Source organism: Lycium barbarum, chromosome 3, assembly GCF_019175385.1.
Source record: "Lycium barbarum isolate Lr01 chromosome 3, ASM1917538v2, whole genome shotgun sequence".
In the NCBI taxonomy this organism is placed as follows: domain Eukaryota; kingdom Viridiplantae; phylum Streptophyta; class Magnoliopsida; order Solanales; family Solanaceae; genus Lycium; species Lycium barbarum.
In genome coordinates, this window is record NC_083339.1 from 137,459,296 (window position 1) to 137,485,438 (window position 26,143).

Consider the following 26,143-nt stretch of genomic DNA (forward strand, 5'->3'; position numbering starts at 1 on the left):
ATTTACTTTGACTGAAAATGACAACAATCAACACAGACACGTGGAAGCATCTTGACCCTCCAACTCAATATTGATGGATGAAATATCAAACATTGGATTAATGCTACAGCTGTTTATTTTGGACAGTTCTGGACAGCTTTACACAAATGATGAGCATAAATGGAATATTAGTTGGTTACACATTTTGATATGTTGGATAAATAGAAATAGGACAAGTGTACATAGTACATACATTTTTCCATCTGTTTCTTTATTTTATTTGGATGTACAGTTTTGTATAAAATAGGAGCAATGCCTAATGAATAATACACAGAAAATTTCATCAATCTTTTCAAGTTCTTTCAAAACCAACAAATCTCCCCTCCTCATTCTATTGCTACCAACAACTACACATGCCTAAGGGTAGTAATCTAAGTTCTGCAAAACACCAGCAACTCTAGCATGGCCATATCCTCTGCATTCGACCTTCTGGAAGATGTTTCTGCTCAGTTGCTCCACAGTTCTCCTCTTTTCTAAAACACACGAAGGTTCCTGTCCTGCCAATCTTGGTAGACACATCCTACAAGCACCATTATGTAAGTGTTCGCCTTTGCTTTTCTAATTGCCCAGTACAGTTCTTGATTGCATCCCATAACGTGTCTTTGTATATGTTGCCCTGTAAGAAGTTTTTTCCACAGTTGAGATGAGAAGTTACATAGGAAAAATAAGTGTTCAATAGTCTCGTCTGCTGCATCACAAAGTGGGCATGAAGTGTCATTTGTCATTCCCCATTTGGCTAGTCGATCTCTTGTATATAGGCTGCGATGAGCTACTAAAGTCAAGTGAAAAGTCCATTTAGGACTTCCTAAGTTGTTGCACACCATCCTCCTCCACTGTACTTTGGGAAAATCAACTCTGAGAGCTGCATACATCTTTTTAATCGAGAAAGAGGTCATTGACACCAGATCATCAAATCTGTACCCTGCAGCTGCGACAGTATCTTTAGCCTTAAATATTTTCCTTGTCATCCCAGCCTGTTTAGGGAATACATCTTCTATACTCATTCCTTTGATTTAATAGGTGTAGACCCAGAGAATCCAAAGCCTATCTTTCTTCCTACAAAGATTCCAATAGTGCTTACAAATAGCAGTTTTATTCCATTTCATCACATCAGTCACATTGAAACCACCAGCTGATTTTGGATAAAAAAATTCTTTCCCAAGCTAGCATAGCCTTTTTTTATCTCACACCCACCAATCCAGAGAAAGGATCTGCACACTGCCTCAAGCATCTTAAGGATCTTCTTAGGCAAAATAAATACTTGAGACCAGAAAGTCTGGATTGAGAACAAGATGCTTTTGATAAGCTGAAGTCTGCCTGCATAGGATAAGAGCCTTGCAGTCCAAGATGTGATTTTACCAACCATCTTTTCCATCAAGGGGTAGCATTGAATGACAAATAGTCTTTTTGTACTCAAAGGGACCCTAGGTACCTAATAGGCAACTCACCTAGGGAATTCCAGTAAGTTCAAGATCTCACTCTGAATTTCAACAGGGACCCCACCAAAGAATATTGAGCTCTTTCTACAGTTCACCTTGAGTCCATGTGCCCGAGAAAACCTGTTAAAACATTCATACAATAGAGCCACAGACGAAGTACCACCCCTGCAGAATAAGAACAGGTCATCTGCAAATCCCAATTGAACTTGGTGTAGTTTTTCACATCTAGGGTGGTAATTAAAATCAGGGATAGACCTCAGAGTTTTCAAGCTTCTACTAAGGTATTCGATGAAGAGAACAAATAAGAATAGGGACAAAGGGTCCCCCTGTTGAAGCCCTTTTTTAGCCTTGAATGGAGTTGTCGGATCACCATTTATCAAGATAGAATAAGTAACTGATTTGACACAAGTGATAATCCATATGACATATTTATGAGGGAAAGCAAGTCCAATCAACACCTGTTCCTCAAAGCTTCACTCTAAGAAGTCATAAGCTTTTTGCATATCTAGTTTCAACATATACCTAGGAGATACATTTTTCCTTCCATATCCTTTCAATAGTTCATGACTGAGAATTATATTATCTGTGATTATCCTTCCTGGCACAACGGCTGACTGACAGTTATCTACAGGCATATAGGGGTGGGCATAAACATCGAAAACCGAAAAATCGGACCGAACCTAATGGATTCGTTTTTTCGGTTTTCGGTGTTTCGGTTCGGTTTCGGTTTTTTTAAATAACAAATTCGGTGTTCGGTTTCGGTTTTTCACTTTTTCGGTTAAACCGAAATTTTACAACATGATTTTTACAACTGAAATTGTTTTCATGTTTTGCTGCTGCTGCTACTGCTTGTTTATGGCAGCATCCATAAGCTACTGAGTTTGTAAAGTTTAAGGGTGCTGCTAATGCTATTGCTACTGCTTGTTTAAGTTTGGCTTTAAAATTTTCATCCAACATGCCACCAAAATTACTGAGGCATTAGATTGAGTCATCTTAATTTAAATTCACTTGTTTTGTGATGCCTTGCTTAAGGCTAATTTAGTCCTAAAAGAAGCACATTATTTGGTGGTATATCTCCTCCTCTACAAGGGTATTGAAGGTGATTAGCATCAAACTTGAATATACCTGCTTAATATGGTCTAATCTTGGCTTAAATAATTAAAGAAAAGATACAATGCGTGTTAAATTGGAAGTAAGAAGCATTTATTTCAAACTGTTTTTATCTTGGACTTCTAACTATTTTTACAAGCAGAAACCAAACCGAACTTCAAAAAACCGAACCGAACCGAACTAATTCGGTGCGGTGTTCGGTGTCCACTTTCAAAAAATCGAAACCGAAAAATCGAACCGAAGTTTGAAAAAACCGAACCGAAAAATCGAACGCCCACCCCTACAGGCATATCTATAATAGGTTGTAGTCTTTTAGTCAGAACTTTGGAAATGATTTTGTAGACTATAGTGCAACATGAAATCGCTCTGTATTCTTTAATGGATACAAGATGTTTAACCTTTGGGATGAGGGTTACCTGAGTACAATTTACTGGTTGAAACATTTTCCCTGATTCAAAAATTTGCAAGATAGTTGTAGTAAGCTCCTCTCCTATGACTGGCCATGCTCTTTTAAAGAAAAATGCATTCAAACCATCACATCCGGGGGCTTTATTATCATCAATATCTTGCAAGGCCTGATAAATTTCATCTCTGGTCACTCCTTTTACTATCTCCACTTGATGCTCATGCTGAAGAACTAGACCATCCTTCATAATTCCAGGATGTATGGCTCTAATATTGTCAGTTGCAGTCCCCAGCAAACCTTTGTAGAATCCAATGATCTCACTTTGGATTTGATCATCAGATTGCAAAAGGACTCCTTGAGCATTGGTGAGACAACTTATATGAGTCATCTGTTCTTCATACTAGCAAAAAAGTACGCTGAGTTTGAGTCACCTGTCTTCATCTATTGTACTCTTGATTTCTAATGAAATACACTTTCCTCAATCTTATCCCATTCTTCCAGTTTTGCTCTGAATGCTTTTTCTTCCTCTATCAATGATTGTTGGTGAACAGGTTGGGACATTTGCTTCTGCACAGACTGAAGTTGCTGCCTTAGTAACTTGATTTTGTCCCCTGTGCCTTTGAACTGAGTTGAGTTTAGTGTTTTTAAGCTTTGCTTCACTTTTTTCAATTTCCTCCATACCTCAATCATGGATGTATGCTCTATAGTTTCTCCCCAAGCTGCACTAATCAGTGGTATAAAGTCCTGATAATCAGCTAAGCAGTTGAAGAACTTAAATTGTTTAGCAATATTTTTAGTAGGCATCTGGACACAAATCTTCAAAGGTGAATGATCAGAGAATTGGGGTTCCATGCTGTGTGTTTTCAAATTTGCATATGTAGTCATCCAGCTAGCATTACCAATGGCCCTGTCAATTCGGCTATAACTATGATTGTTAGTCCAAGCATATTCTCTCCTATAAGTTTGTATATCATTCATCCCAGTGTCCAACATGAACTCTCTAAAATCCTTTGTTTCACTATCCTGGATTGGTGAGCCAATAGGTCTATCATCAGGGGTGAGGACTGCATTAAAATCCCCCATCATCAGGCAAGGATCAGGATTATTATGTAGCAACTCCTTTAGTTTCTCCCACAAATTCCTTCTGTCCGGCATTGTATGCAACCTATAAACAGCTGTAAAGCCAATAGTAAGATTCAGCCTTAGCATCCTCAACTTTCCACATATCAGCGGATCAGTCATGTCCAGAGCATCAAATTGCACCACTGTGGGATCCCACATGACCCATATCCTCTCTTAGCACTAGTATTTGTATTAGAATTCCACTGCCATTTAGAAGCTATTTTTTATGATTTTCTTTTCCCTTGAACCTTCAACTCGATGTTCCAAAACTACTAAAATACTCATATGCTTTTCCCTAATAGCCATATTAAGCTCTTTTTGCTTATAGGCTTTATTTATATCCCTAACATTCCAAGTTACTATATTCACTTATGAGGTAGAGAGTTAACAGGATCACCCACGTCGCCACTTGAACTACACTGTCCCACCACTACCACACCTCCCGTTGCAAGAGAAATAGGTACCAATTGCCTTGATTCAACCAGTGGAGTAAACCCATTAGTAGTAGTTACACTCCCCTGTACCTGTGCTGGTATTTTGGATCCTTTGGCAACTGATTTGCCACTCACAGTCTTCCAATCATCAACTTGTGGTCTTGCTGGTATGGTATTTGCCCGGATTTCCTCTGGATTAACCACTATGTTACGTGTTTTTACTGCTTGCCCTTTATGAGGAATAACAGACCCTAGCCTCCTGTTCTTCCATTCTTGTTTTGTCTTTTGATTCCTGAATCTTCTTCTCGGTTGTTGAGCAAGTGGTTGTTATTTCACCTCATTTGAGCATAAATGCCCAATTTGCAGACAAGTAGAACCATATTGTGGCTCCCAATACTTCTTAAGTAAATATCTTCCCTTTCGGGTCCTTAACCTTGATACTCTTTGGTAGAGGTCTAGACACATCCATTTCAATCAAGATCCTTGCAAAAGAAATCCTAGCGAGATTAGTGGTGCAATCATCCGCAAACAAAGGGGTTCCCAGGGTGCTACCAGTGCTACTAAGGACTTTTGCACTCCAGCAATTGAGTGACATGTTTGGAAGTTCCACCCATAATGGAACAGTGCTTAAGACCTCTTCATGGAAACTGAAATCTGGAGCCCATGGTTTCATAATGACTGGACGACTATTAATAGATTATGGCCCTGAAAACAATAGCCCATCATTTTCCTCCGTACAATTGAATCGAATGAGAAAGTAGTCTTCAGTATGATAGATACAATTGTGGTTTGAAGTTCCATTGTGAAATTAGGAATCTCTCAACAGCACCTATCGAGGGCGAATCTCCAATCACATACAGAATTAAAGCGTTAGACCACTTCTCACAGGACACTGTGTGTTCATTCAGCCAAAGACTAATTTGTTTCAAAAATTATTATGACTTACTTTTATATAGTTTCTAAATATATAAATTATGTTTCAAAAAACTTAAAAGATTGTATGTCTACATTCACGATTAAAATAAAAAAATTTAACTCTCGAAATCCGATTTGTGTCACGTAAATTGAGACAAATGGGATACAAAAATTTAATTAAAAAAAAAACTTTTTAATAATTAAAAAATAATAATTAATGACTTCGCATCTAACATGCCAATTGGAACATGTTAAATGTCTTCGTACGTTATCTTTTTAATTAAATACTTGAAGCTTCATAATGAATAAACAAGTACTTGTGAGTCCTTTAATACGTGATTCCCCCCTTTTCTGCTGGAAATAAAATCTTTGTTTTTCAATCAATAGATATGTATGAAATTCCTGGTACCTCTTCTTATAGAGTTGTTAATTGGGAAAAGGACACAAATGACCGTTGGGCCATAAATAATCCCATGTGTTGGCCCATCTATTTCCAAACATTTTTTTGCGCGGATTGCCCTTCTTTTGGGGTGGTCTTTAAATTTTGCCCCTCATATTTGTGGTCTTTAAATTATGCCCCTCATATTGCTGGTCTTTAATTTTTGCCCTTCGCATTGCAACACTGAGCGTTCACGCAGAAATCATGAGGTTCTGAGTTCGAACCCCCGCTCAAGCATAAATTAAAAAAGAAAACTGCAAGGCGAGGTTTGGGTCGCGTGTATGCCGGACCCGGCATAAACTTATGAAGGAATTACCAAAGTTATGCCAGACCCGGCATACTCATGCCTTATGGGCAAACTTAGTATAAGTATGCCGGGTCCGGCATAACTTTGGTAATTCCTTCATAAGTTTATGCCGGGTCCGGCATAACTTTGAGATCTCATGTCAACTTTGAGATCTCATGTCAACTTTTTACAGATTTTTAGTGACATCAAAATGCTCTATTAAAATTCAAGTGGTTTTTGTGTCAATGTGGCCTAAAGACTTTCTTTGCTACATTTCCTGTATTGGATATATTATAACTGCTCTTGTTAATATATTATGGGGTAGTGTTAGAAAAGAGTAGTTGTCGTGATTTTGTTCCATTATATCTAAGCCTAGTTTTTCATGAGTATTAACACTATGATAATTGTTGACAGCATTTGCATGACGATGAGTGGAAGAGGCCACGCACAAAGTTTTTACCATGAAGCCTTATAGTTCTGTAATAATATTGGAAAGAGGATAATGAAATTCTTCCTAGGTACCCTCATCCGGTGGGGGCATACTTTTAATGGGCAAAATTTTATGCCGGACCAGGCATAAACTTGTGAAGGAATTACCAAAGTTATGCCGGACCCGGCATACTTAAGCCAAGTCTGCCCATAAGGCATAAGTATGCCGGGACCGGCATAAGTTTGGTAATTCCTTAACAAGTTTATGCCGTTGGGGGCATACTTTTAATGGGCAAACTTTTATGCCGGATCCGGCATAAACTTGTGAAGGAATTACCAAAGTTATGTCGGACCCGGCATACTTATGCCAAGTCTGCCCATAAGGCATAAGTATGCCGGGTCCAGCATAACGTTGGTAATTCCTTCACAAGTGTATGCCAGTAAGGGCATAGCGAATTTAAACTCTGCCTTGCGAATTTTTTTAAAATTTTGACTGTGTGGGGGTTCGAACCTGGAACCCATGGGATTTAGCCGAAGGGTAAAACTTAAAGATTTCAAATATGAGGGGTAAAATTTAAAGACCACCCCAAAAGAAGGGCAATTCTGCGAATTGCCCATTCCCAAACTCAAAAATTAGCCCATAAACTATTCTCATCTGGTAGCCAAATGTGTAGCAAGCCTTTTGTGGCGACTTTTAGTCCCCAGCCACAAAAAATTTAAAAAGTCGCCACTAAAGGCTAGGTGGTCCAACAGCCCCATCGCTTTTTAAAAAAAAAAAAAAAACTCAGACTTTTAGGGCTGCTACAGAAAAATCAGGCTTTTTAGTGGCAATTAAAAAAGTCGCCACTAAAGGTTAAATATCCCAAAACATGTATAATATGTGTATATTTAATAAGAAATATCCCAAAAAACTCTAAGGCGATTTTTGTATATAATATGTATCATATGTGTATAAAAATACGTATCATTACCTATCTATAATGTATAGAAACTGTATAAAATATGAATCACTAAGGTATGTATCAATTTGTATATAATATGTATCATTTGTGTATATAATGTGTATTATAGAATAGAAAATTGTATCATTTTTGTATATAACATGTATCATTGTTTTATAGAAAGTGTATATATAATTCCAGCATGTGTATATAAACTTTATTAGTCTTGTATAGAAAGTGCCTCACACGTATAAAAGATCTATCATAGAAACCGTATCATTGTGGTATATAATATGTATCACTATTGTATATGTTAAAAATAAATATCATATCATTATTGTATAATATGTGTATAATAAATGTATAATTAACGTATAATTTATGTATAATAAATATAAGATTAATTCCAACATATGTATATAAAATGTGTAATTCTTGTATATAAAGTGTATATATAATTCCAACATATGTATATATGTTGTAGCAGCCCTTTAGTGGCGACGTTTTGGTGGCGACTAAAAAGTCTTTTTTTTTTTAGCGCTGGGATGTTGGGCCGGCCAGCCTTGGCATTATTTTGGGCCGACCGGCCATTTTTTGGCATTAATTTGGGTCGACCGGACACCTAGTGAGATTAAGCCCAAACAGTGATTAAATGTGGGATTAGTTTGGCTGAGTGGACACACAGTGTCCTTTTCCCTTGTTAAATTAGCTTTTTGTGGTTGATTGTGCTATCTTTAATCTTGAAAAGAATGATTATTTGGGGGTAAATTTCATAGATGATCACATAAGTATCACTTTCTTTCACCAAAGTCACTTAACTATAATTTCTAACACAAAAGTTACATAACTATCACTTTTTTCAACCGAAGTCACTTAACTATGTTTTCTAACACCAAAGTCACAAAACTTTGAGCTTACTACCACAAAAATCATACCTACCAGAAAATTCGACTTCCGATGGGTAATTTTTTTTCCTTTTTTTATTTTTAATCTACTAATAAATACAAACTCAATTAAAAATAATCGACCCGATCAAAAACCCATACGCAAAAATTAAATTATTAAAGAAACAGAACCAATCCTTCCACCAAATATACGATCCTTCTCTGTAGGGACTCTCAAGCCAAAAATATGTGGAAATAAAATGTTCATTCTAGGATTAACTTTTGCAGTTTGGTTATATCCTTTTTTTTTTTTACCTTCATAATTTTAATCCAAGTCAAAATCTTTTTCTATATGATTCATTTTCGTGAGCAGAAATAAAATGTTGTGGCTTGTGATGCTAATTGTTGGATGGTGGAATTCTCATGATTATGGTACGCAATAAAATGTATCGGAGGAGGACATGACCGTAGATAAGCTTGTACTTGATTATTTAATTATATGTTCAACGACAATTGAGAGTTGTTCTTGGAAAAAACTTACCTTCGTAAATATTATATTGCTTAATGTAAGTATTAATTAACTTTGGTTAATTTACTCGAAACAACTTTTTTTCAATCTTAGGGCATATTGGCCCTTTTTACCAATGTATATTGGAAAGGGTTACATTTTGTTGGATGGTAGGGTATTGAATTTTAGGGAGTAATAGTTATTACTATTTGCAACGGAAGTAGTAATTTTGTGATAATTATTTTTCAAAGTTATTCATCCTTTTAGTATTTTAATAGATGCATATGAAATCAAATGGTTTCATAAATAACCACTAAAACAGTAAAAGAAAAAAAGACCAAAATCCTTAAACATAAAACCCTAAAACCTAACCAAATTGAGTGCTTAAACCCTTCATTTTTCCATTGCTTTTTCAATGGAGCAACATCAACAGCAGAACAAACGTAAACAGCAGGATGACGTGGTAACAACGACGACAACCCAGAAGAAAAAAAGAAAAAAAGTAGCTGTGTTTGGTAACTACAGAAACTACTATGGCTATAGAATAGGTCAGGATTCGGAGGAAGATCCAAGGTTAAAAGCAATGAAGAAGGAATGGTTTGAAGGCAAGGATTGTCTTGACATTGGCTGCAACAGTGGAGTAATAACAATCGCCATTGCGCAAAAGTTTAGTTGCCGAAGCATCCTTGGAATTGATATTGATGATGCAAGAATTCAGGATGCCTATTGGACTCTCAGGAAAACAGTGAAGAGTACTAAAGGAGTGCCTGCAGGGATTGCCAAATTGGAAGAATCTAAGAATTTAAATGGTATTAAAAACCATGTGGCAGAATCGCCTAAGAAAAGGGCAAGGACCGATTGTACAGAATGTCATCATTTACAAGAGGCAGACTTGTTTGACATAGTCTCTTTCAAGAAGGGGAATTTTGTTCAGAATTGGCATCCAGGGGAAAATACATCTTATGATACAATTACTTGTTTAATCGTGTCAAAGTGGGTGCATTTAAACTGGGGTGATGAGGGACTAATAACTTTATTTTCGAAAGTCTGGAGGCTTCTTTCACCGGGTGGTGTCTTTATTTTGGAGCCTCAGCCTTGGAGTTCATACTACAATAATCGTCTTGTATCTGAGACATCAAAAGTTAATTATCAAGAGATTAAGATCCGTCCAGAAGATTTTCAAGATATACTTTTGGACAAGATTGGATTTAGAATGGTAAAGGACATAACATCTAGTGTGTGTGGTCGCAAAGCTGGTTTTAACAGACCAATTTTTGCATTCTGGAAGTGATGCATTAAGGTTATGAAATTGCTTTTTGTCTGAAGTGTTGTATATATACTGAGGCTGATGATTTATTTCACCTCACTGATAATTGAATGTATATTTTGCCTAATATATATGAATGAGTTATGGGTCAGGTCGGTTCTTTTTTATTAGGTTTGTATCTATTAGATAAAAATAAAAATAAAAGAATAAAAAAATATTACCCATCAGAAGTTGAATTTTCCGATAGGTGTGATTTTTGTGTTAATAAGCTCAAAATTTTGTGACTTTTGTGTTAGAAAACATAGTTAAGTGACTTTGGTGGAAAAAAAAGTAAATAGTTATGTGACTTTTGTATAAGAAAACATAGTGAAGTGACTAAATTTCATACTCGCCTTCCTTAATCTACTTTGATTGTTCAACTAAATGACCTGAATTCTCTTGTCTAGATGTAGTTATATGCTATGCAGGATGCCATGGATTCCCTGATGAAAGGTAGAACCGTTCTTGTCATAGCTCATAGGCTTTCGATAGTCAAGAGCGCGAATACTGTAGCTGTGTTGTTTCGGATGGTCAAATAGTCGAACGTGGCACACATGATGACCTTCTAAACAAGAATGGGATCTACACAAATCTGGCGAGGAGTCAGTTTCAGGGACGCAAATCTGATAGCTAGTTTTCATCTTTGTTCAAAGCCACGTGATAAACTGAGATAGCAAGCACAAATGTTCAATGAACTTGCATTCACATATAGAAAGTGTAAGGAACAAGCATCATTCCATAAATGACAACCTGTCACTATAGTTCGATATCGTGTGCACAAATCAAGCATGCAACACTACTGATTTTAACCATTTCACTGGTCGATATATGCTAAAGAGTTTTTGTGCGAGTTATGGGAATCCCTGTGTCATCATGCCTTGGAATTGCACTTAATATACATGATAGTTTAAAGAATTTTATATGCACCGACGGTGTAAAGATTCTTTTACACTAATAGTGAATTTTGTATACGGTAAAAACCGGATATGGGTTGAACCGGTGAGACCCAGAACCGAGGGAAGAAGGGGACAAGAACGTGCATAAAGATTTTCGTTCTGAACCGGAGGAACGCCCGAACCGGGGCCAAGGTCGGGGCATCATTTGGTCCAGTTTCCTTCATGGCCGAGTTGGTCGTTGTCGTTAGTCCGTTTGTTCGTGGCCGTTAGTCCGGGAGATCCGTTGGGCGATTGCCACGCGTCGATAATGTCCTGCCACGCTCAACTGCCAATCGTACGGGTGTCAGACCGTACGGCCAACCTAACCCAACCTAATCCAACTCAGAGCTTTTTCATTATTATTTTATTGTTCATGTTGTATGAAGCCCAGGGGGCACTACTATAAATAAAGGGCATTGTCCTCCTCTTAAAGGGTTGGCTCCTTGATATCAAGAACTCTTGTAATAGCAAAATATATATAAATCTCCCTTTCAAATATCAGATTCGATCCATATTTGCTGTGCTTATTTCTTACGTTCCTCAAGTCAAATAACGCTTATGTATTAGTAGATACTCGAGTCTATAGCAAACCATTGATCATCAGTTGCTCCTTTATAGCATATTCATATATTTCTTCTCTCTATCAAATAAGTTCAAGATATAACCACATATCCTATATCTCACCTACAATTTTAATTGATTATCCAAATCCGGGGTAAACAGTTTGGCGCCCACCGTGGGGCTAGGATAATAGTGGTCTTTTATCTTGATCTCTACCTTACCTATCTAAATCAAAAAACACCTTCTGTTCGTCTCTGAAAAAACGGACTAAATGGCTGACAGTGGGCAATCTGGTCACGTCAACAACAATGAGATCGTGGCCGAAAACGAAGGCAACGGGCCACGAGGATTGCCAAACCCTGCTGACCCTAACCCCGTTAATTCGAGGGAGGGCCTCAACCGTCAAAACACCGTGGACCAGGAGAATGCCACCTTACCGGCCACTGATCCTCTAAATACCCACAATTCTGTTACTTTGTCCCGAGCACAGGGCCGGAAAGAACCGGGTACACCTAATGACAATATTGACTTACGTTTAATATTTGAAATGTTGCAAGAACAGAGAGCAGCGATTGCCGAACAAGGGATCGCAATTGCCCAGTTGCAAACCCGAGGGGATACAACGACCCTGGAGAAGACGAGCGGTGTTGCTGAACCCAGAAGGGATGAGGCACGGGTTATTGAAAGCAATGGATCCGGAGCTGGGTCTTCCACCAAGGTTCTAAAAATGCTCGAAACTTTGGCAAAGCGGGTAGACTCGACCAAAAAGAGGGTCGAAACATACAACTCTCGGGTGGATCAAATTCCGGGGGCTCCGCCTTTACTGAAAGGGTCGGATTAGAAGAGGTATGTCCAAAGGCCATTTCCTCCGAGTGCGGCTCCAAAACTAATCCCGAAGAGATTCAAGATGCCAGATATCCAGAAATATGACGGCACAACGGACCCACACGAACACGTGACCTCATACACATGCGCCATAAAAGGCAACGATATGGAGGAGGATGAAATTGAATCGGTATTGCTGAAAAAGTTCGAGGAAACTTTGTCAAAAGGTGTATTGACATGGTACGACCATCTACCTGAGCCTTCGATCACCTCTTTCGAAATGCTCACTGATGCCTTCATCAAAGCTCACGCCGGTGCCAAAAAGGTGCAGGCCCGTAAGGCCGAAATTTTCCGTATAACCCAAAGAGACGACGAGTTACTGTGTGAATTCGTCAATCGATTCCAAAGGGAACGGATGGAACTCCCCCCGATTCCAGAAGAATGGGTTGCACAAGCTTTCACAAAGGGGCTCAATGTTCAGAGTTCAACGGCTTCGTTCAAATTAAAGGAAAGCTTGTTGGAGTACGAGGCTGTGACATGGGCTGATGTCCATAACCGATACGAGTCGAAGATTCGGGTGGAGGATGATCAATTTGAACTTCCCCACGGGCCAATAAATGTGAATAAAAGTTTTGAGAGACCAAGGAAGGGTTACGGAACGAAGGCTGAATCGTCGAGGGAAAGGTATCGGCCATACTCCCATTCGGAGAAGCAAAGCTTTAGGCCGGAGAAATCGAGGGTTAGCCCAAGCCGTTTTTCCGGTCGGGGTAATAAACGGGTGGAGCGCCCGTCGAACTGTCGGGATCTCTCATTCAGGAGCGATGCCGGAAGCTCTGCCGGCAACAAAGACTTACCAAAGATATCAGAGTACAACTTCAACGTCAGTACCTCGAGCCTCGTCTCGGCTATTGGTCGTGTCCCGGATGTAAGATGGCCAAGACCTATAAGGTCGGATCTGGGCCAACGGGACCCGACCATGGTGTGTGAGTAACATGGAACCCATGGTCACAGAATCGAGGATTGTCGCCAGCTAAGAGAGGAGGTAGCCCGGTTACTGACGAATGGTCACCTCCGAGAATTGCTGAGTGAACGAGCCAAAAGTCACTACAAGGAAATGGAGGCTCACCGAAGGGCCGAGCCAGTAGAACCTCAGTATATAATCAACATGATAGTTGGAGGTACCAATGCCCTTCGAGGGCCGGTGATGAAACGGGCCAAGGTTTCTGTTGTTCGCGAAAAGCGCAACCGGAATTATTTATCCAAGGGCTCTATCTATTTCAACAACGAGGATGCAGAGGGCATCATTCAACCGCACAATGATGCATTGGTAATTTCTGTACTTATCTTTAAAACTCAGGTTAAACGTATTTTGATTGACCCAGGTAGCTCGGCCAACATCATCCGGTGGAGAGTGATCGAACAGCTAGGGCTACTCGATCAGATCGTGCCGGTAGCCCGGGTACTCAGAGGGTTCAACATGGCGAGCGAAACCACAAAGGGGGAGATCTCGTTGCCTGTGAACATCGATGGCACTATCCAGCAAATGGTGTTCTATGTAATTGCAGGGGACATGAAGTATACTGCATTGCTGGGTAGACCTTGGATACATAGCATGAGGGTCGTGCCCTCAACATTGCATCAGCTGCTGAAATTCCCAACCCCGGAAGGGATAAAAACCATCCGAGGTGAACAACCCGCTGCAAGGGAGATGTTCGCGGTCGAGGAAGCGACGCCTCGGCTTAAAGAATCGGTTCACAAGGAAGAAGATCTAACCAGAAAAGCGGACACCAATAGAAATCAAAGTACACCGAGTCGGATCCGAGGTATGAAGTGGGTGATTTCGATGTACCCAGATCATTTGTCGTGCCGGATGACTCAGATGCAACCAAGTCGACTGTCGAGGAGATAGAGCAGATAATCTTGTTCGAGTACCTACCAGACAGAAAGGTATACCTAGGCACGGGGTTAACCCCGGAGCTTAGGAACAAGTTAATCGAATTTCTTCGAGCTAACGCAGATTGCTTCGCATGGTCCCATATAGATATGACAGGTATATCACCAGAAGTAGCAGCTCACAAGCTTAGCTTGGACGGGAAGTTTCCCCCGATGAAGCAGAAGAGAAGGCTCATGGCGGAAGCAAAACACGCCTTCGTAAAAGACGAGGTAACAAAGCTTTTAAAAATAGGTTCTATTCGGGAGGTAAAGTACCCGGATTGGCTAGCTAACGTGGTAGTGGTGCCCAAGAAAGATAATAAATTTTGAATGTGTGTTGATTACAAGAATTTAAATAAAGCATGCCCGAAGGATTCATTTCCGTTGCCTCACATCGATAGAATGATCGATGCGACGGCCGGGCATGAGATGTTAAGTTTTCTCGATGCTTACTCCGGGTATAACCAAATTCGGATGCACCCGGAGGATCAAGAGAAAACATCCTTCATTACCCGGTATGGGACTTACTGTTATAATGTCATGCCTTTTGGATTAAAAAATGTCGGTGCAACTTATCAACGCCTAGTTAATGAGATGTTCGAAGAACAAATAGGAAAACCAATAGAAGTTTATATTAACGACATGGTAGTCAAGTCCCTGGAAACAGAGGACCATTTAAAACATTTGCAGGAAACCTTCGATGTGCTCCGCAAGTATAACATGAAGCTCAACCCGAAAAAATGCGCCTTCGGGGTAAGGTCCAGCAAATTTTTGGGTTTCATGGTGTCAAACCGGGGATCGAAATCAACCCGGACAAGATCAAGGCCATCGAGGATATCGAGGTGGTGAATAACGTCAAAGGGTTGCAGAGGCTCACCGGAAGGATAGCGGCGTTGAGTCGCTTCATATCGAGGTCCTCAGACAAGAGTCATCGTTTCTTCTCCTTACTAAGGAAGAAGAACGACTTCGTTTGGACACCGGAGTGCCAAAGAGCTTTGCAAGAGTTGAAGAGATACTTGTCCAGCCCACCGTTGTTACACACACCAAAAACGGACGAGCAGCTTTTTCTCTACCTCGTTGTCTCCGAGGTAACGGTAAGTGGCGTTTTGGTCTGAGAAGAATCAGGTACGCAATTCCCTATCTATTATGTAAGTAGAACATTGGGGGATGCGGAGACCCGTTATCCCCACTTAGAAAAATTGGCATTGGCACTGGTAAGTGCTTCTAGAAAGCTTAAGTCCTATTTTCAATGCCATCCAATATGTGCAGTAACTACATACCCCCTGAAAAACATCATGCATAAACCAGAATTATCGGGTAGACTAACTAAGTGGGCCGTCGAGATTAGCGGGTATGATATCGAGTACAAACCTCGTACGGCCATCAAGTCCCAGATTTTGGCCGACTTCGTGGCAGATTTCACCCCGGATATGGTCCCCAAGATCGAGAAAGAACTTCTGCTGACCTCGGGGAACGCCTCGGGTATTTGGTCGCTACATACGGACGGGGCCTCGAACCTCAAAGGTTTTGAGCTAGGAATCGTCCTTAGAACCCCGGCCGGGGACGCCGTTCGACAGTCTATTAGAACTGCTAGATTGACTAACAATGAAGCCGAGTATGAGGCTATGATTGCAGGTTTGGAATTGGCCCGAAGTATGGGGGCCGAAATAATCGAGGCAAAGTGCGACTCGCTCTTGGTCGTAAACCAGGTGAACGACGTCTTTGAGGTCAAGGACGAACGGATGCAGAGGTATCTTGAAAAAATCCAAGTGATACTACATCGATTTAAAGAGTGGACCATGCAGCACATACCGAGGGAGCAGAACAGCGAAGCTGATGCATTGGCAAATTTGGGATCCTCGGTCGAAGGGGAAGAAATCAACCCCGGGACTACGGTGCACTTGTTGAACACGACGATAGAAAACGGACATGCCGAAATAAACACCATGGGTTTATCTTGGGATTGGCGCAACAAGTACATCGACTACTTGCGTGATGGGAAGCTCCCGAATGATCCAAAAGAATCACGATCTTTAAGGACCAAAGTTGTGCGTTTCTGCTTGGTAGATGGACAATTGTATCGACGCTCTTTCTTCGGTCCCCTGTCTAAGTGTTTGGGTCCCGGAGAGACAGAATATGTGATGAGAGAGGTGCACGAAGGAACCTACGGCAATCACTCCGGTGCTGATGCTCTGGTCCGAAAGATTATCAGGGCCGGTTATTATTGGAACCGGATGGAGGAAGACTCAAGGAATTTTGTCCGAAAATGCGACGGGTATCAGAGACATGCTCCGATGATTCATCAGCCTGGGGAGTTGTTGCATTCGATGGTGTCACCCTGGCCTTTCATGAAATGGGGAATGGACATTGTCGGTCTGCTACCATGGGCACCAGGTAAAGCCCGTTTTATTTTGTTTATGACTGATTATTTCTCCAAATGGGTTGAAGCGCAGACCTTTGAAAAAAATCAGAGAGAAGGAAGTCATCGACTTCATATGGGACCACATCATCTGTCGTTTCGGCATCCCTGTTGAGATAACTTGTGATAACGGACCCCAGTTCGTGGGTGGCAAAGTCAACAATTTCCTCGAAGGGCTGAAGATCAAGAAAATTGTATCAACTCCGTATCACCCGTGTGCGAACGGACAGGCAGAATCCACGAACAAGACGATAATCCAAAATCTGAGGAAAAGACTTGAAGCATCGAAGCATCATTGGAGAGAAATATTACCGGAGATGTTATGGGCTTACAGAACCACATTGAAATCAACCACGGGGGAAACTCCTTTCTCGTTGGTCTACGGGGCTGAAGCCCTTATTCCCGTAGAAGTTGGTGAACCGACCCTCCGGTTCCGATATACGACCGAGGAATCAAACGAGGAGGTCATGGCCGTAAAGCTCGACCTCACGGATGAACTTCGCGAAAACGCGTTAGTCCGTATTGCGGCCCAGAAACAGAGGGTGGAAAGGTACTACAATCGGAGAGCGCCCTTATTCCCGTGGAAGTTGGTGAACCGAACCTCCGGTTTCGATATACGACCAAGGAATCAAACGAGTAGGCCATGGCCGTAAAGCTCGACCTCACGGACGAACTTCGCGAAAATGCGTTAGTCCGTATTGCGGCCCAAAAACAGAGGGTAGAAAGGTACTACAATCGGAGAGACAATTTTTGACATTTCCAAGTTGGGGACTTGGTGCTTCGAAAAGTTACCTTGAACACCAAGAATTCCAACGAAGGAAAACTGGGTCCGAACTGGGAAGGACCGTACAAGGTAATCGAGGTAACGGGTAAAGGATCATACCAGCTAGAGTCCATGGACGGGCAACGGTTGCTCATCATCATAACAATCATAATCGCCACAACATGAATCGGAATCCATGGAAAAGTACCTGCAAAGAACACTTAGCAAACACGTTAGTAGTAAAGAAACCTCACCACTCTCATGTTTACACTCTTTTGTGCTTGGCTAGCACCACTCAAATGAACTCACACACTCTTTCCTTTTACCACTATATTGGATGGACCGATGTTGATTCTCGATTGGATTCGGTTGCTTGCAAGGTGCACAATTTCTACTTGAGGTCGGAATGGATTCTTGTTAGACTCGAAGAAAGAGGATGACTCAATTAAAACAAACGCACTTGAGCCAAGAAATTAACAACGAGGTAAAAATGAAGAAAAGCTTGAAAGAATTGGTACGAATGAAAATAGGACTCAAGAACTATTCGGCCATCGCGGCCAGCTCACCCTTTAACTGTCGGTTTTCGGCCTTTGTCGCATCGAGCTCGGCTCGGAGGTTGGAAAGAGCAACTGCTTGGTTCAACTCCTCCTCCTTTTCCCGAAGAAGGTGCAAATATTTCTCCGTTTCCCGGCCCTGGGCATCCAGTTGGCCCTTGAGATCATCTACCTCTTGCTGGGCACGGACGAGGCTTCGTTAACTAACACCACACTCTGCAAATGAAGCAAGTTAAAAACTTGAACAAGGCTAAAATTCTCAGTGGAATTATGCAAAGATGGCTAGTAAACTTACCCGGTTGCCCGCATGCATACCCTCGTTAATGAGGCATTGCCAAGAGACCCCGTTCATCTTTCGCTTGTCCTAATCTGAGACAAGAGGCCTCAGATAGTTGGCCACGCCCACCGGGCGAGAAAGAAAGTTGCAATCCTCGAGGACGGTGACCGTAGCCGATCTTGTCCTCCTCGGCTCCACACTTGGGGCAGGAAAGATACACACCAAGCTGTCCCTGGCACCGGATTCGGATGACCGGCTAGCTGTACTCGTGGCCCGAGGGATCTGGAGATGCCTAAAACCCGTGGCTTCGCCGGTTGCAGGAGGAGTGCTCGAGAACATGTCCTCAAACTCATCCGGCCTCGGAGCCGGAGTTGGAGAACTTGGAGCGATCTCAGCAGCTTCAGCAAAAGCAGGGATCTCCGAAGACGCAGCCGGCTCGGGCTCGGACACCGGATGAACGACAAGGGGGACTTCGGTCTCCACGACCGATTCGGTCCTTTGATCGACTTCGGCAGCAGTCGCCTCCCTGGATCTTCTTGTCCTTTGTAGGGGGGTCTCCTCGGAAGAAGCGTCGCCTGAAATATCGATGAATTCAATCGACCTTAGAGGAGTTGGGAAATGAATTTCTTCCTTACCTTTGTACAATATGGGAGCCAAGGCTCCCTCCCCGACTGAAGGTAGGGGTGAAACAGTGACCACCGCTTCCGGAATAGGGGCCACGGAAGGGGCCTCACTGGTCCTCCGAACGAGGAGCTCGGGCTCTGCTTCGTCCCTTAAGGTCCTAACGACGCTCCTCGCCCTTTTCTTTGGTTTCTGCCCTTTGTACGAGGGCCTTTTTCTTTTGGCAGCAGCAACAGCAAGGATACGAGATGCACCTGCTGAATCGAACTCGGGTGCCGATGTCTTGGGTTGGGCTGCCGTCTCCGGTCTGGGATCCACCGAGCCCTTGGGCAAGCCTGAAAATCGAAGACGCAATGAATACGGGTAGCAGAAGGTGCAGTGAACACGGGCAGAAGCAAAGTATTACCGTGGTTCTGGGCGACCCATCGGCTGCGTGACAAGTGGCCCCACGTCCGGTCGTCGTGGACATACTGACTAAGGAGTGCAGTGACCCATTCGTTCAGATTCCGGATGACCGGAGGAATATATCCATTGGCTAAATATAAACAAGAAAAGCGGTGAGAAAGTGGGATCAACGTTTGACAAAACATACAAAGGCAATTACTTAGAGTTGAGGCTTACGCTTGTTGTTCCATGCTTCCGGAAAAGGCATTTGACTATCCGGAATGATATCCGAGGTCCTCACCCGGACATATCGCTCCAACCAGCCCCTGTCTCTATCCTCGTCCATTTTCGAGAAAAATGAATTCCGGCTGCGCTTGGCGAGTTTTATTACGCCACCCCGGAACACCCTCGGGGAATATAAGCGTATCAAGTGGGCTAGCGTGAACTCCTTCTCGGCATTGTTGGCCAGCAGACGGAGGCATGCCACGACCCTCCAAATGATCGGACCAATCTGTGCCAAGGTCACGTCGTAGGTCCGGCACATGTCCAGGATGACCAGATCGATCGGAGGGTCGAGCTTAAGAGTGAAAGGGTAAGTGTACACGTATAAGAAACCTTTCCGGTGGTCGGTCACTGATTCACTTGGCCCGAGGGCAAAAACTTGGACCGAACGGGTGTCCCACTCGCAATCAGCCCGGACTAAGTCGAGTTTTTCCTCAGTAATGGAAGAGGGATATCGCCTCACATCGAACCCCTTATCGGATACCGAAAAAGGTTTTTCGACACGTGGTACAAGCGATGAATCAGCAGCAAACTTGCTATGGAGGATAATTATATATGGTGAAGATGAAGAAGTGCAATAAAGAGTGAAAATGAAGAGGAATGGATTGTAAAAATATTAGAGTGAAGAGGTGAAGAGCCTTATATAGGCATGGGAATGGAACGGTTACCGATGCCGGCCAATCAGGGGAAGCCACGTGTCCCATAATTAATGAGGAGTGACCTGAAGCGACGTGCGTTACGGCGGTTGTCAGAGTTGACCATCCGATATAAGACACGTGGCCGAAGAAAATGGGACGTGACGCAACCGTTCCCGCCAAAAGTGAAAAGATAGCAACGGCCAAACGGGGTCACCGGTTTATTGATTCATCCACTTCCCGTTACTCCGATAAATCTACAGTCTGGGAAGTGTGGGGACTATCTGTATACGGTAAAAACCGGATATGGGTTGAAACGGTGAGACCCGGAACCTGGGGAAGAAGGGGACAAGAACGTGCATAAAGATTTTCGTTCTGAACTGGAGGAACGCCCGAACCGGGGTCAAGGTCGGGGCATCATTTAGTCCGGTTTCCTTCATGGCCGAGTTGGTCGTTGCCATTAGTCCGTTTGTTCATGGCCGTTAGTCCGGGAGATCCGTTGGGCGATTGCCACGCGTCGATAACGTCCTGCCACACTCAACTGCCAATCGTACGGGTGTCAGACCGTACGACCAACCTAACCCAACTTAATCCAACTCAGAGCTTTTTCATTATTATTTTATTGTTCATGTTGTATGAAGCCCAGGGGGCACTACTATAAATAAGGGGCATTATCCTCCTCTTAAAGGATTGGCTCCTTGATATCAAGAACTCTTGTAATAGCAAAATATATATAAATCTCCCTCTCAAATATCAGATTCGATCCATATTTGCTGTGCTTATTTCTTACGTTCCTCAAGTCAAATAATGCTTATGTATTAGTAGATACACGAGTCTATAGCAAACCATTGATCATCAGTTGCTCCTTCATAGCATATTCATATATTTCTTCTCTCTATCAAATAAGTTCAAGATATAACCACATATCCTATACCTCACCTACAATTTTAATTGATTATCCAAATCCGGGGTAAACAAATTTACTATGTGATAACAAGTAATTACATACTACTTTGTCAAAGTACTAATTGCTACTTACTAATTAGTATAAGTCTAATTGACGGTGTAGATATACCAAGTGGCATTCTTATATCAGTAAATGAGATCGGTGCATAAGTCTTAACTGATAGAGTAGATATACTAAGGGGCATTCTTATATCTTTTAATTAGTATAGTCTTAGATCAAGAGATTTATTTTTAATCTATATATAATATAAAGCTAGGCATAGATAAGGTGATGTGGCACCTCTCTATGGCCTAGAAACCCATTTATCTTTTTTCTCCTTTTTTTTAGCCTTTTTCTATTTTTTTTAATCATTTTATAATGCTGAAAAGTTTCTTTCATATTAATTGGATTTTAAAGCTCTTAAATAATTATCTATAATTTAGCATGCCACTAATCGTGAGTTAAGACCCTCAATGCATGACCATAATTTCTATCATAAGTGTATGGCAAGAGGAAGAGACTTTGGTAACAGAATACAAATTAATTACACATAAAGTATGAGTTTTAAAACGTGTTTAAATTGTAATTTGTGATTTATATTTTCTTTCTAATCAGCTACTCGACCAATCAGTTCAAATTTAAAATTGTATACAAAGGTCCAATCTTCTACCCGAGATATCAAACGGTCTCTCCTTTTTGAGTTCTAGATTTGTTTGCTTCAACAATTTCAATTCAAGTTTTATGTGTTCTCTCAAGGTTGGTTAGTCATTTTGTTGTCATGATTTTGTTAGTGTATGATATCACAACTGTATATTGGTGTCAACTTTATGCTCAGTTTACTTGAATGATACTACTTTTTCGATAAACAGATGATGTTATCCGGTAAAACTGATGTCAGCAGTAATATCATGGTAAGGAAAGCAAGAAAAAATGCTTATGTCAAATTGTTTGTGTGTGTGATGTGGGACTAAGATGATGATAATGTCAGGAGCTAGGATTCTTATTTATCTTTTTGCTCAATTTTTTTTTTATTTTTTCTCCTATTTTTAATTTATGGCATATGTTAAAAAAAATCAGAATTAAATTCATCTCATTAAGAAAAATGTAACTGCCTCTTTTTAGTGCAATTATGGTGCGACTGTAACAGTTGCATGCCCCTTTGTAGCCTTCATTTTGTTTTCTGATGCCTTTATTTTCGTATTCCATGTTTGAGAGTGTTTCTAAATAAATTTGGGCATTATTTATCTACAAAAGTATTTTTTTTTATACACTTTTCCAGACGGAATTCCTCCACGGGTTCAATTGCAGGAGAAAGTTTTCACTGAAAGGAAGAACCGATGAAATAATTGCAGGACTAAAGGGGGAACATGACTAAGCATAGTCCAAGAGGCTGATTCCAAATTCCATTTTATACATCATTCATCTGGATGAAGTAGGCTTTTGCTTCTCTATTATTTATTATGTGCTTTACAACAAATTAAAATTCAACTTATGGCCCTTGCAATTCTTTGTGTGTGTATGCGTGGTTGTGTATTTTTGTTGTATTCCGTAGCATTTTGTTAATAGTGATTAGTGATGATTAGTGAGGGTGCACTAAACTTATAACACATCTAATATGTGAAGAAGTGCAGGTCAAGAACTTCAAACTTTGCCATCCTTTGCAAATTCTCGATGAGGCAAAAGATTCAAGTAAAGTATCGTATTATACAACTCTAATGGTCTTTGATTTTATCATCTCTGGATTTATGCTCCATAAGTTGAAGTAACATTGAGTAATGATTTCTTCTAATAGTATCGAATTACTGAAAAAATTATATATTTATGCTTATAATTTTCAGTTACATTGAGTAGTGATTTTTTCCTATTGTTATCAAATTAAGACATATCACTGTATGACTTCTCAATTATATGAGTTTTTTCCTTCTCTTGGCCTCCATTTACTCTCTTCAATCTGTTTCTTTTAAAAAGTTTCTGCGTCTTAATTGGTTTCTTCCAAATGTCCTTACCCTCATAACTCTTTAAATTTCCTTCAAATGGGTGAAGTAAATTCGTACCACGTAACATTCTAATTTTCCCCCAACATTCTCAATTTTATCCATTTTCATTCATAATACTTGAAGATTTGTTTCTTTTAATTTTCGTGGTAAAAGAAAAAAACCAAAAGCAATAAAAAGGAAGAGAAGAACGACTGGGGCATCATAAGAATTTAGTAGTTATTTCGCTGGAAAAAAAAGAATGAAAGCTCTACCGTTGTTTCTTACATGTTAATCCAAAAAATAACATGTTTATAATAGCTTACTAAGTGTATAATTTAAATTTAGCAAAGAAGAATAATACACCACTGAATTCAATATTTTGATTTAGAATGAGGAAACCACTTATTCATTGAAAAACGTTTGATATCCTTTTTTGAAAGAAAAAAAAAAAACTTGTGAATATTTTCATTGAATTCAAAGGAAAATTTCTATAATTGTACGGATAAGATGAGTGTTTGATAATAAAGGCTCAATATTTTTGAATGTTATTGCTGAAATAACTGATAGTGTACAAAATAAAGTAGTTGAGATTTTTGTTTGTGCTACAGATGATTGAAAATGGCTATTTTAGAGGGTTCATATCCATTTTGGATTTTGGATTACATATATACATCTTAGTATGAGGGGAAAGAAAATTCTAAATTAAATGGTACTCCTTTTATTTTGAGTGTATTTTGAAAGTGGTTCATGTTATTATTATGAGTGTATTTTGAAAGAGGTTCATGCTTTCTATGCCTTGAGGAAGAGGTGTTCCTACTAATGACTTGTGTTGTTAATAAAAGAAAATGTGTTTCATTTATAACAAATTCCATCTTCTCAACTAAAACTAATTTTGATGTTTTTATTTTGTGTAATTGGTAGCTTTCGGATGAAATTTACTTAAATCTAATTTAAATTTATTTTTTTGTTTTTAATGCTCCTTTAACCTTTGACTATGTAACACTTAAATAAGTTATATTGAAAATATATAATACTATACATTACTTACAAATATTATGAATAAACCAAAATTACGAATTAACCCAAGTGTAAGTTATTTGTCAGTGCTTCCTTAATTCTCACATTAAAGATGGAATGATATCTAAATTTGTTATATTAACTTGCTAATATTTTTTTAAATTTATTAATATTTTTCACACCGCGCGAAGGGCGGAAAAATTCACCAGTTATTTAATAAATGATTTGATTGTGTGGATATACTAAGGGATATTCTTATATCTTAAATGAGATCGTCCTGATGGACAACCCATTATGACCAGTAAGCCTTTTTGTCAGCACAGTAGAGCAGAGACGAATTTTGTGTTGTATTCTAACAATAGAGACGTCATAGAGCCTGTTTGGATGGGCTTATGCCTATAAGCTGTTTTCAGCTTATAAGCTGCTTTAGATAAGTTAAGTTAAATGAACTCAATTATTTTTTTGAGCTTATTTTAAGTACAAAATGATTTTAAACTGGCCAGTCAAACACTCAAAAAAGCTGAAAATAGCTTATAAGCAACTTATAAGTCAATCCAAACGGGCTCATACTTTATTTAACTTTCTGAAAGAGAAAAGAAACCTCTTTCCATTAATTACTATTTGCCTCCTTCACTTTTGGTACTCTTTAACCGGACACGCTTGTCTTTACTACTTCCCGACAACTTTGGCGTTACAATTTCATTTATTGACAATCTCTTCCAAACCTTTCAGGGGTTGTTTTTATTTGCAAACAAATTATTCCGGAATGATAATACGAAGATTATAATAAAAAGGTTAAATAATGATAGGATTATTTTATAGAGTATATCTTTTATGGTAGATATCTCCAGGCCCCACCTGATGAGGTTATACTGGTATGCTGTTGTTGTATCTTTTATGATAGATATTGATTTATTTGACTAAAAATGAGATAATATAAAATATGTGCTTGATTTAAAACAAAGGGAAAGGGTCAAAATTTGCCCCTAAACTACACGAAATGGATCAAATATGCCCTCGAGTTAACAGCTGGGATCAAATATGCCCTCGAGTTACTAGTTGGGGTTAAATTTGCCCCTGAACTAAACCAAATGGAACAATAATTCCTCAGTTTTAAACGGTGGAAGCTTATTACCCGGTGATGCCAAGTGTCACGCGATTAAGGATTAATTTTTTAAACAGAGGGTAAATTTGAACATTTCGCACAGTTCAGGGTCAAATTTGACATTTTCCCATAGTTCAAGGACAAGTTTGACCCTTCCCCCTAATTTTGAGTTTTTTCCCTTCCTTTCTCTCTTCTCAACACTACCTCTATCACCAATCACTCTTTCTTCCTCTTGTCTATCTCCGCACCATTGTCGTCATCACCTCACCACCATCTTCTCTTCTCCTTTTTTCTTTCTTTTTTTCTCTCCCTGTCACATCACCACCACCTATACCACTAGGAGGGAATGCGCTAAACAACTTGAATATGCAATATAATACTATTTTAATACTGCATAGGGGTCAAAGGAGCAAGAAAGAGTGATTGACATTAAAGGTAGAGGCACGAAAAGAGAAAAGAGGAATAAAAAAATTGCACAACAACATAGGGGTCAAATTTTATTCCTCGCTTTCCCTTTCCCTTTCCCTTTCCATAATTTTCTATAAAGAACTACTATAATTGAAGTACGTAAGTGGATTAATTAGACTATTTAGTAACTTAACCATTTTTATCATTAATCGAATACCTTTTTTTACCAATATCAAAGATTAATT

At 40.1% G+C, this 26,143-nt stretch overlaps 4 protein-coding genes across 4 annotated transcripts; 1 reads left to right on the plus strand and 3 right to left on the minus strand.

Moving 5' to 3' along the window:
* Nucleotides 1–512: 512 nt before the first annotated feature.
* LOC132631448 (uncharacterized) lies at nt 513–1,043 on the minus strand. Its single transcript, XM_060347026.1, has one exon. The coding sequence runs from the start codon at nt 1,041–1,043 to the stop codon at nt 513–515; it is 531 nt and encodes a 176-aa protein (XP_060203009.1).
* On the minus strand, nt 1,040–3,382 carry LOC132631449 (uncharacterized). The gene is made up of 5 exons (XM_060347027.1): nt 3,005–3,382; nt 1,734–1,936; nt 1,488–1,643; nt 1,301–1,356; nt 1,040–1,095 (listed from the first exon to the last, which is right to left on the minus strand). Exons 1-5 carry the CDS (start codon nt 3,380–3,382, stop codon nt 1,040–1,042), a joined length of 849 nt encoding a protein of 282 aa, XP_060203010.1.
* A 71-nt stretch (nt 3,383–3,453) lies between these two features.
* On the minus strand, nt 3,454–4,275 carry LOC132631450 (uncharacterized). Its single transcript, XM_060347028.1, has one exon. The coding sequence runs from the start codon at nt 4,273–4,275 to the stop codon at nt 3,454–3,456; it is 822 nt and encodes a 273-aa protein (XP_060203011.1).
* Nucleotides 4,276–9,352: 5,077 nt separating this feature from the next.
* On the plus strand, nt 9,353–10,258 carry LOC132634272 (probable RNA methyltransferase At5g51130). Its single transcript, XM_060350548.1, has one exon. The coding sequence runs from the start codon at nt 9,368–9,370 to the stop codon at nt 10,241–10,243; it is 876 nt and encodes a 291-aa protein (XP_060206531.1). The 5' UTR covers nt 9,353–9,367; the 3' UTR covers nt 10,244–10,258.
* The last annotated feature ends 15,885 nt before the right edge of the window (nt 10,259–26,143 follow it).

Bases quoted from the DNA above. Each gene is read 5' to 3' on its own strand.
- LOC132631448 (XM_060347026.1), bottom strand. From the start codon at position 1,043: ATGAGTATAGAAGATGTATTCCCTAAACAGGCTGGGATGACAAGGAAA.
- LOC132631449 (XM_060347027.1), bottom strand. From the start codon at position 3,382: ATGACTCATATAAGTTGTCTCACCAATGCTCAAGGAGTCCTTTTGCAA. The intron at 1,357-1,487 runs GTGAGTTGCCTA...TATCCTATGCAG, and splicing joins AACTTACTGGAATTCCCTAG to GCAGACTTCAGCTTATCAAA. The intron at 1,096-1,300 runs GTATTTATTTTG...GAATCTTTGTAG, and splicing joins TCCAGACTTTCTGGTCTCAA to GAAGAAAGATAGGCTTTGGA.
- LOC132631450 (XM_060347028.1), bottom strand. From the start codon at position 4,275: ATGTGGGATCCCACAGTGGTGCAATTTGATGCTCTGGACATGACTGAT.
- LOC132634272 (XM_060350548.1), top strand. From the start codon at position 9,368: ATGGAGCAACATCAACAGCAGAACAAACGTAAACAGCAGGATGACGTG.